Source organism: Papaver somniferum, chromosome 7, assembly GCF_003573695.1.
Source record: "Papaver somniferum cultivar HN1 chromosome 7, ASM357369v1, whole genome shotgun sequence".
In the NCBI taxonomy this organism is placed as follows: Eukaryota; Viridiplantae; Streptophyta; class Magnoliopsida; order Ranunculales; family Papaveraceae; genus Papaver; species Papaver somniferum.
The window spans coordinates 21,629,638-21,641,236 of NC_039364.1; the positions used below are offsets into that span (position 1 = coordinate 21,629,638).

The 11,599-nt window shown below is 35.9% G+C and overlaps 1 protein-coding gene across 1 annotated transcript; it reads left to right on the forward strand.

The window, feature by feature from the left end:
* Nucleotides 1-8,393: 8,393 nt before the first annotated feature.
* LOC113300582 lies at nt 8,394-9,224 on the forward strand. The gene is made up of 2 exons (XM_026549784.1): nt 8,394-8,722; nt 8,809-9,224. Exons 1-2 carry the CDS (start codon nt 8,432-8,434, stop codon nt 9,028-9,030), a joined length of 513 nt encoding a protein of 170 aa, XP_026405569.1. The 5' UTR covers nt 8,394-8,431; the 3' UTR covers nt 9,031-9,224.
* The last annotated feature ends 2,375 nt before the right edge of the window (nt 9,225-11,599 follow it).

Here is an 11,599-nt window from a genome sequence, read left to right on the forward strand (position 1 = left end):
TTGTTGCGTAGTTCTTGCTAATTTAGCCTATTTGGGGATTTTGTCGTCTTCTGAGGAGCCCATATTGTCATGGATATTGTCCATCGTAGTCTTTTAATTTTTCTTTCGACTGTTCTGCTTGTGTTCTTTCTCCCCTTATCCTTTCCCCCCCTTCTTTTTTCCTCTCTTTTTTTTGTGTAGAAATGGTGAGTGATTGGGGCGTGGTTAGGAACGCGCCTGTTCTCCCTTCCCCCGTCATTAACAATAGGTGTAGGGGGCGTATGTGGGGCGCGCCTACTTCCCCCCATATTTTTACTTAACAGGAATTAGGCGGGCAGGGCGTATGTTGAACGCGCTTACTCCCCCCTTGTTTTTACTTAACGGGAAGTGGGAAGACGGGGGCATATGTTGAACGCGCATACTCCTCCAAAAGCCCATATAAGTGTATCCAGAAAGCGAACATATTTAAAATCATAATCTTCTAATAAGAAATTTGTTGACATATTTCCATTATCATCAGTTCATCCCTTATTGACCATGGAGTACCTTGTAAAAAAGCTTCTAAATCACAGAGTAGAAAAAACTTAACTTTGTAGACTAAATTTTTATTGTGTTCTATGACATCCTCCACTGAGTCTTCTTCATCTACAAAGGAATGTGTTTGTGGTTCTTCAATAGATTCATTTAATCTCTGTAAAATCTCTTCAAAATCTCCATTACTATTTGATATTGATGTCATACCGAAGGAAAAGAGCTTATGAACAAAAACGAAAAAACAAATCCAAATAGATCGATACAGCAGGTATAGAAGAATATGAAATAAATGAATCACTACTAGAGTGACAGAAAAAAACACCCAGGATGGGGAGAAATAATCATCAAAAGAGATGAATAATGCACATCGACTAAGTGAAAGGAGCGACGACTTGAAAATACAGTAGAGAGATATATGTAAGTGATGATTTATCTTTCAAACTACACCATGAATATCAGTTAGCTTTATACCGTTGAAAAGTATTTTAAAACAAATACATAACGAATATAAACATGACTATCAAATTATACATATTTCTTATACTAACAATAATCATTTAAAAAATTAGAAAATGAGTGGTCATCTATTTAGGATCGGATGGAGTATTATTTACTTTTTTTATTTAAATTTATGCTTTAGCCGTCCCTAATGAATTTGAGTATTATTTGTTTTTCTTGCCTTTATCCAACATGGGTAGTTTGAGACATATTAATTTCTGCTCGTAACTTATGCAAATGGTTATGGGGTGTGTAACTTGGATATAAAGAAAAATCTAGCCCCGAATTCTCCCTAATCCTAACTCAAATAAGTATAAATCATTTTTATTTTCAGCTAAAAACCGAAAAGCTAAACTTCTAAAAAAAAAAAAACTTTTTATATTATTTTTAATCTTACCATTTCCATAGACCCTGATCAATTTTTTTAAATCTTTTTGTCCAAATATCGCCGATCCACCAAAGGTAAAGTAAATCCCCATCGACCACGTTCCACTATTAAGATTTATTCATTAATTTACACGTTTGAAATACCTTTTTTAAAATCAAAATATCTGATTTCTACCTAGAATCGATTTCTGTGGACCCATCATATCCACCGGATTCTGGGTTATGTTCTTCGCCTCCATGATGAATATGCAGTAGAATTGGTTCATAAGATTATTATCATCGACCGATTCTGTGTAGAAGTCAGAATTTATAAATAAATAACCAAAACCGGTTTATAAGTGCATAAACATAAACTGATTATGGGTACTAAATCAATTTGTATTTTGTGCTCGTACAATCAGTTTTTAAACACGCGATTCATCTTCGATTATGTAACTTGTCTTTTGATTCCCATATCAGAACCAGGGTATATTTATATGTCTTATCCACAGATTCCTAGGGTTTCAGATTTCTGTAAAGTTTTCTAGGCCGAATCAGAATACATATATTGTCATACGCACCGATTGTCTAACCAGATTTTTATTTTGATTTTATTTTTGTAGTTATGGACTTCACTCACTTGAGCTTTATCGATCGAGATCTCCTATAAGAGTATGTTGACAGGAAACCGGATGTAGTACATAGAAACCTGTACAAGTTCGCCTTTGGCATGGAGACCAAATTGGAGATAACATTTACACTGGATGACAAGCTTGCATATGAAGAGCTCATTGATCTCATCAGATTTTCTAGAAAAATCAGGGATGGAATTACAAGTTAGAGGGCACGCGACAAATATAATATTCTTTATGCAGAAATGGACGAAGCTTTAGTAGAAGTTGTTGATGATGCTGCTGCTGCCAATACATGTGTTGCAACCGATGGTGTTGTTGTTGATGGTGATATTATTGCTCCAAATGATGCAGCTCCCTGACGCTTATTGATGTTAGCTAATTATAAGTTTAATTTATAATAATTTTAGTGGTTTGTAATTATCGGAAGACTTGTTTATGACACAATGAACTTATAATGGGTTATAATTATAATTATTATATGTAATGGGTTTATGGCACAATGAGTTTATGCATGCTTCAAACTATGTTTTGTAAATACAAGCAAAACATCGATTTATATAAGTATACCTATTTCCAGAAAAAAAGAAAATTAAAAGGGTTATTTAATCGTTGGTACCCAGCAAATGACCAATACCTTAAAGGATGATACCTAGACTACCAATTGACTGTCAATGACTGTATTTGACCCGACTAATTATAATTTAATGATTTTTTTAATTCTTTATTATTATTATTAATGAATTATCCTGCATTTACCCCTTGGAAACTCTTCGTAGACCCTTTGCTAAAACTAAACTCCCAATACACAGTCATGGCGGCAATATGTGTAGGTTAAACTGAAGAGAAACAAAGACCGTTCATGGAAGAGAAGTTTATAACCATTGTTCTCATTTATATTTTGTTTGTCCTCTTCGGACATCTTCCCCCCATCATAAACAACAAATTTGTAGACATATTAATATAAACCTTTTCTTACACCTTGTTTGTCTGCAGCTGACTCATCTGAGTCGTCCAGATCTGAGTCATCTGGATCTGACTGGAATCACCTGACTCATCTAGATCTGACTCACTAAGGTCTGACTCAGAAAATGTGTTTGTTTTGCGAGTCAGACCTGACTCAGCTGATTGATTTTTTTTGGACATAAAATACCCTTGGATAGAAATGGTTTATCTGGTATCATTATTTTTTTACTCTCCATTCATTTATAACCTTGAACTAAAAAGGGAACAAATACATTCATTTGCTTTCATTCACCAATAATAGTATGTTCAGTAGCAACTGAACTGTAACTTGCACATATATAGATGGAAACTCTTTGCAGAAAAAAAGAAAAAAAGAAGATCAAATTGTCCCGAGAAGTGAACTGTGAGTAACCAATAAGGCCCTCTTAGTACATCAGAGACATCAATGGGCAATAACGAGCAAGCAATATAGCAGTACCATGCATTCCTTGGCTCCCAAACATCATTCAAGGGAGGATTCCCTAAAGCAGGAGTTTGGGTAACGTATGAACTACTTGGGAATGGTCCTTGAGATGGTGCAAAAGCATTTTGTTTGGAAAAAGCTGAGGACCCATCTGTTCCATTAGGGGCCACAGAAGCAAGACCAACTCGTGCTGGTGGAATTGCGTCCACAAGAGCAATTGAGGCTCTGACAGTCAGCTTAACGCAGTCCAAAAGAGATTCCGACTCACCACAGTTGATAAAATCTTCAAAAACCGCAGAGAAAAAATATACTCACTTATCAAGCATGAAGCATTTAGAGAGAAAACATCATTAATTGTAGCACATACCTCGTTGTGAGGCCAAAGTTGGTCGAGAGATACATGCATCATATATCTATCCTGATTTCCACTCGACAACAAAACGAGCCACTACTCTAGTGCCCAAGTACTACTGGATTAGTGGAGAATAAGTGGGAAAATCCCATTTCTCTCTATCTGATGCACTCCACCAAGTGCACCTACCGTTGAGAAAGAATTTTAAAAGAAAATGAATCAGTGAGAATCAAAGAAACTGACATCTGTTTAATTCAAATAGAGGAAAACTATTCATGGACACTCAAACCACCAACAACTTACCAAAGTTATACGTCTACCTAAAAGAATTCCAAAATAATCTAGGGTCTCAAATAAGAAAACAAATAGTTGATCTCCATATCAATTACGTGTTTATATGATACATTATAGCTACGAAATTTGCGAATAAGATATACACAAAATAAGACAGAGAAAATAGGCTCAAGTGTCTCTAACAACAATTCACATAAATACTCGGTCGGTAAACCTAATTTTAAAATTTTCAATATGCCCAAAGCAATATTCTTTGGCGACCCATTCCCATCAAACATAGATGCAAGCATCACCTACATCCCTATTTTATAACCATACTGGATGCATATGTTCCATATTCACACATAATCTAACTTTAGCATATACATATCATTAGCCAGGATTAGGTATAGGGCATGCTGGCAGTGTCAGTAAGTTATTTGTTCATGCACTACAAACACCGCACATGTATAAAAGAATCACAATTATAAGTTAATAAGCAGTGTTGAACGCGAAATACATAATCATAAATATTCGTTAGAAATAGTAAAACAATGAATATTTTTATTTTAATGTGTTGAAAGAGAAGCTGGTAGCTGAAGATGCAAGATGTCGTTCAAAAACTTGATTTATTTCTCTCTTGGGCATTTCTACAAACAACTAGATGCTAACAAGCTTAGGGCATCAAATTAACTGACCCATAGAATAGAAACTGACATAATTTAATCTATGAAAACCGATTTCTTAAGAAAACAATATATGAAATAAAGTTGTACCTTCACACAACTTTTATCCTCTTCCTTCTCCCTGAAAGCCATTTAAGAACTCAATTAGAAGAAAACCCGTATTCCCAAATAAGAAAAGCTCATGTTCCCAAATAAGAAAAACTCATGTTCCCAAATCTCATCCATTGAAGTTGATGATTTTAAAAATAAAATAAAATAATAATAACTTAGATGGGTTTAAAGAGATGGAGAAGATGAGTAAAATTGTTTAATGAGATGCAAAATATGAATTGAGAAAGATGAAGAAGATCAGCTGATAGAGATTAAGGTGATATAGGGTTTTTTCGTTCTCCCAATTTGTTTTTTTCCATTGAAGAACGAAAAAAAAAAGAGAAAGTAAAAGACATTTTAGTTTTAAAAGGCCGAGGATATTTTAGCCTTTTCGGTCGACTCAGATGTTAAGGCCCCTTCTTATGGGTGTGGCAAACCAAAGAGTTTGCCATTTATGCTCCCACTATGAAGCTGGCAAAGTGGCCTGACAAAGTGGCAAATTGGTTAAGTTTCCACCGAGCAGTCGAAACTCGACCGCGCGGTGTAGTTTAAACCGGGAGAGCTAGTATGCACCGTTGGCGATCGAGTATCTAGTATGCACCCTTGTACCTGCTCAGTTATTATACTTATTATTTTATTGGAGGATTTGATGAGGTGGGGGCGCAAAACGTGGTCCAAATTGCTACGCGTAATCAGAAAGTTAAGACAAATCCCACCAAAATCTAAAAGAAATATTTAATTTAATATTATATTAATAAAGTGTCGTGGGAAGTGCAACTGAACGGTGCACACTCCACCGAGCGATCTACATTGCGTCGCTTATAGCATCTACACTGTGTCGTTTATAACATTTTTGCATAGTGGTGCCCATCATTTGTCAGTCCACCTGGCATAGCAAATTCACATTTTTGGAAGCTCCCATAGGAACCGCCCTAACTCTCATGACTTAGGGTATTACAATACCTGACTCCAGAGGGGTCGAGTCAGGAGTTGAACTTGACTCAGACGCCCAGTCAGGGGTTATCAAAATTGGAAACCAACAGTTTGACTGCTGACTCGGCGCGAGTCAGGGGTTGACACAGACCTAGACGCCGAGTCAGCTGCAAACAAACAAGGTGTTAGTCTTTTGTATCTGCAACTATTATTAGTGGATTCTTAATGTTCCTTCTGAACTAGAGCAAACAATTTTAACAATAACAATTAAGTTTCTAAACAAATTTCACCCTACAAAAATTCCAATTGAAACCTAAAAACCCCAATTAAAACCGAAAACACCAATTTCCTTTTTGTTTTTTAAAAAAAATAATCTTTGTCTACTGATTCATTAATGAGAACCACTTCTTCCATCATCAGGAATTTGCAGTTAAGAAAAATGGTGATTAACATTTCCCTTTAGAAACCCGAAACATAAAAGATCAAAAAATCAAACAATTTACGGAAAATTTCTGATCGGAACGAATACTCCACAAAGCCATGAGTAAAGATTGTAATAAATGATTGAAAATTAGGGGTTTTGGAGCTAATTATTTCCTAAATGTTATAATATTTATGTGTAAAGTTAATAGAGAATGATTTTAGTGCCGCTGACGAAGGAATTTGAGAAAAGAAAATGGACGCAATTGTCGGAGATTGAGTGAATGGTTTGAGCAGAGTTGAAATTAGGATCGTAAGTAGATGTTGAACGAAGGGAGTTGGGAGGTAGAAGATAGGTAAGAGGAGGGTAAACACATCATATTTATTTATTTTAGTTCCTAGAATTAGATTTATCAAATAAAAACAAAAAATAATAAGGTCAAAATAAGTATTTGACGGTCAACCGTTAGTCCAGGTACCATCCCTTAATATTTGAAATATTATGTACCATCTCTTGGTGCTGGTTATTTGCTGGGTACCAACGATTAAATAACCCAAAATTAAACCAAAATAGAAAATATTTTTTAAGAGAGTGAGAGAATAAAAAAAAATGGCAAATACATGTGGAGTGTTCCAGAGAACAATGTTCTTTTAGAAAAATACGAGTTTGTGAAGAAAAATGCTCTAAGACTTGAGACCTAAGAATAGAAAATTTAAGAGATTTTCTTCAGGTTGAGATTGAGAGGCGAACTCGAAGAACATAATATAAAATGATTCGAGTAGGAAATGCAGAGGAGCTTGCTCTTTGGAAGGAGAAAAGATTTGCAAGTGATGCAAGGAAAAGAGAGAGAGGGATGGTTATAATGATGACTACATATAGATAAAGAGACGCGGTGAAACCAATAGTATACTGAAGAGTCTGATGGTGTTTATGAGTACTATGTTGAGGAAGATTCTGCTGCTGAGGAAGAGAGGAAGATGGTGGCTGCATGAATTGAGGATGACTTATGCATGAGGTATTTAGCAGGGAAGGAATATCCAGAGGATAAACATAGATTCAGATGGAAAGATAATTGAGGATATTGATACAAATGGAGAACCACTAGGCAGTGAAGGGTCAGATGAAAAAAGTAGTGAAGATGATGATAATGATGATTCTGAAAATGCTGCTGGTAATGGTTATGGGTCTGCTGCTTCATCAGGAAGTGAATATAACGCATGTTATGAAAAGAAGATAGGGCAATTACGAGGGTTCTGTTGTTGCTTTTTTTAACAGATTATTTTTGAGCAGGTCTTTCTGATGTCTGCTCTTGTTTTTCTTGGGTATAATTTTCATAATCTTTTTGCTCTTTTGGTTAGTCAGGACGACCTTTAATTAATTCTTTCTAGAATTAGGCCGATGTGTTAAACGATTTTTGTGTTTTATTTATAAGTGTTTTAGTAATTATTTTGATAATCTTTAAGGTGTTTTTGTTGTTGTCGGTTTTTTTTTTTGTTTTCAAACTCGTAACCTTTGTTGTATAAGAAAAGATTTAGGCAGAGATTTAGAATACTTGCGGATGTTGTTGGTCTATGTTGTAAGGAACTGGACCTCTTCTATATAATTTGACCCTTGTTTAGTAAATACTATCTTTTGTGTTCAACTGGACCTCTTCTCTGTAATTTAACCCTTGTTAGTAACTACTATCTTTTGTGTTCAACGAAGAATTTTCAATAATGGGTAGATTGAACAGGTATTATACAGGGGCGGAGCGAGCCCATTGCAAGGGATTGCACTTGCACCCCTGCTCAGTTGGCTCCAAAGCCCATTTTAGGCCCTAAAAGTTTTTTTTTTCTTTTTTTACCAATAAGCCTATTTTTACATATAACAAATTTTTACATCCCTTCCCATGATTCTTGGCTCCGCCCATGATGTTACAAATAATCAAGGATTCAAGAGTATGAGTTGATTGATTTTGCTAAAAGGCTGTTGACATATTATTGAATTAACTGGTAGAAACATGTTTTTAGTTCTCCGTGTGCACAATTATGATGGAATGGGAATAAAATGGGGATATCCAGCGTTTTCGGCTATTGACCATTCGACGGGCATCGAACATACGTGTGCGGGGAGCCGAGACGGGAGTGTCAGCCTATACGTGCCTACGTGGTGTGTCACTCTGTTATATAGGTGATATATGTATTTTTCTCGGTAACACAGAAGGCGGAAAGATAAAAGTTAGGGTTTTGAAGCAGGGTAATGTCTTTCTCTGCCACTCCAACCACTGTTCCACATCCGCCGCCGCCGCCCACACCACCTTTCCATCTAAACGATCGCCCTCCTCTTTCTGATATCATGCCAGAGGCTTCATCAAATATAAGTTCTTTAATCCGTAAGAAACTGGCCTTGATTTCCATCTCACCAACCTCTACCGCTTCTAATCCCAAGCGCCGCTATCAACAGATTTCCGAAGATAACGAGATGGCACTTGATCAATCTAGTACTCCACCCCGAAATGTCGTCAAGATTACTGCCGGTGGGATGATACTTGTAAGTATTTGATCAGATCTATTATTTGGTCTTACTTATTTTCAGGTTAATTTTAGTATCTGAAATATATGTTTTTTTGATCACAGGGTTGGAGTGTCGTATGTGGTTGTAAGGTGAATTATCGTATTGACAGAATAGAGTCCGAGTGTTTTAGAGTTTCCGACGGAAAGACAACAACTATAGATGTACCGTTTTCCAGGGAGCATATTAAGTTCGATTGTCCCTGTGGAGGTCGGTGCGAGATAAGTATGACCGTGAAGAGACCTCGAGTAACAAAGGAGAACAAAAAGGTAGTGAAGAAAAATTAATAGTTAATAATAAGAGATTTCTGATTAAAAATGGTTTCCAAGATTAAAAAAATATCATTTATCTAAACTTCAAATGTAGCTTTGTAATTATCAACTGATCTTTAACATCTTCTGGTTTAGTGTTATGGTTTAATTTCTTTAGTTTGATTTGCTGTAGAACATGCCTAAACTTAATTATTATCACATTAATCTAATCTAACGTGGCCGTGACATTGTTTATCTTTTTTTCTCTGGGCTAGATGAAGTTTAACACATTGCAATATTATTTCAGATCTTAGGATTAACACATTGCAATATTATTTCAGATCATATGAATAATGTATTAGTGAAAGTTAGTTTTCTGTAGATATGCAATTAAGATCAACTGATGATAATACGATATTTTACAACGACCGTAGATTATTATTTGGCATCTCGGAATGTCTTACCTCTGTTTCATTAAACACCCAGTTTAGTAAAAAACATGCCAACCTTCATTCATTGGATGTGGGTGTCCAATTTATGTCAATTATTTTACTATGCAAGTAACTAATGCGACTGAACAAGTGGATCTTTTGGCCATCTAACTATTAAACACTTGTTTCAAGAAACAAATCAAACAGATTATGAGAATAATGTTTGGCCTGGCAACAGATTCATTAAGAAAATTAGAATTTGTGAAATGCTAGCATGCAACATCTTAAAGGAGATGCAAGCTCCAGCACCTATTGGTCCTATACTATTTGTTGATCTTAGAATACAAATGTCTTATTTGTTGATCTTAGCATGCATATCTTTGTTATAATCACATCTGCAAATTTTTTTTTTTATGTTTTTGTGAAAGTTCGTTGTCAGTCATTATGCAGTTAATATCAACAGCCCTCCTGCCATAATTATGACAGCCCATAGATCATTAGTATGACATCTCCTTGGAATGCTTTACCTCTGTTTCATTTATTAGTTTTTGAACACCCAGTTTAGTAAACATGTCGACATTCATCCATCAGATTTGGGTTGCTAAATTTCGTTCATTATTTTACTACTCAAGTAAATATCGTTCATGATTTTGCATTATGTTTGAAATAGTATGAGGCTATGTTAAGGGTATGATTAGCATAACTGAAACTCAGCATCCAGTTGAGGAAGCATGTTGTGCTTCATTATACATGGAACGGGACAAATGTTTTCATGCTTCAACTTAGGATAACTTTGTCGTGAGAACGCAACCTTAAATCCTGTAGACAGTATTCAACGTATTAAGACTCTAACTTGCTGTTGGAGCAGAAGAAAGGAATCTTGCAAGTTCTTTGTGGTTTTCTTTGAATGCAATAACGGCTAATTGGGGGACTCTTTCTTTTATATCGAAATTTTGTAAGTTCTTTAGGGTTTGTAATCTCTTACCTTTTTGTTTTGGGTCTGTGTTTTTGAGTTTCCTTTTGAATCTATTTGGGGTCTGTAAGCTCCAAGTGTGTAAATAGTTTTATTTTCTAAATGACTTTGATAGTGTCTGTTGTCAGTTCATTTCCATCTGAAGATATTCCTGCTCGGAGTCTCTTATGAAGCCTTTATGACTTAGATTTCCATCAGATTCTGGGATCCTAACTGCATATATTAGATTTTTCCGAGTGTTGTATAGGTTCGGTTTTTGGTTGCCAGTGACTGTGTCCTTGGATACAGTTACTCCTTGGCCCTTGTGACTCTCTTTGAGCCTTTTTTGGACCGGTAGGTCATTTCTTTGGCCAGTCCTGTATTTGCTGTTGCTTTGGTTATTAATAAATTTATACTTAGTTGGAGCAAGGGCGATGGAATGAGTTTGCTTGAGAAAAGCTTCCCAAGGGGCAGTTTTGCCTTGTTTTTTAAGGTGGTACGTTTAGAATTTTTGAAATCTAAATGACTTTGTTTGAGATTATCAGTTGTCATTCCATTTCCATCTGGAGTAAATCTCTCTGATGAACGAAGAATCATTTGGCCTGGAAAGCTAAATGCTTACAGAAATACTACAAATCTACTACTTTTCTTGCTTATTTAAACTGTCAAGCTTTTCATTCTGCTTTTGTAACTAGGAAGGCAGGTCAGGCAGCGTCCTGCTTCCAAACCTCTCAGACCAATGATAGGATTACTGCCTCTGGGCCTAATCCAAGCTATGTTCTTGTGGTACTCTTTTGCTTACCAAAAAAAAAGAAAAAAATCTCTTTAATATTCCTCCTGCTCAGATGAAGAATGAGTCCCTTATGAACCCCTTGAGTATCAAACGTTGTTTTAGGACTTGAGATCTACTCACTTGATCCTACTATCCCCAACTGAACTCCACGATCCACATAATTTTTTTTTTTTGAAGCATGAAATTCATTAATCTAATAAAGGGCTATTACATGAGGGAAAAGCCAAGAAATTACAATAACAACACTGTGAATATCAGTCTTCCGATTATCATTGCAGCTGAGGTAGATGTTGTAGTTGGTGGGATGGATCAGAATGAAGTTGTCGATGCTCCGCAGGCCTTCGACGAATGCTTTTCACGAAAAAAGCTGCATCTTTGATGGATGCTCCGCAGGCCTTCGACAAATGCTTTTCACGAAAAAAGCTGCAT

Coding starts and splice junctions, on each gene's coding strand:
- LOC113300582 (XM_026549784.1), top strand. CDS start 8,432: ATGTCTTTCTCTGCCACTCCAACCACTGTTCCACATCCGCCGCCGCCG. Junction 8,723..8,808: donor CTGCCGGTGGGATGATACTT/GTAAGTATTTGA, acceptor TTTTGATCACAG/GGTTGGAGTGTCGTATGTGG.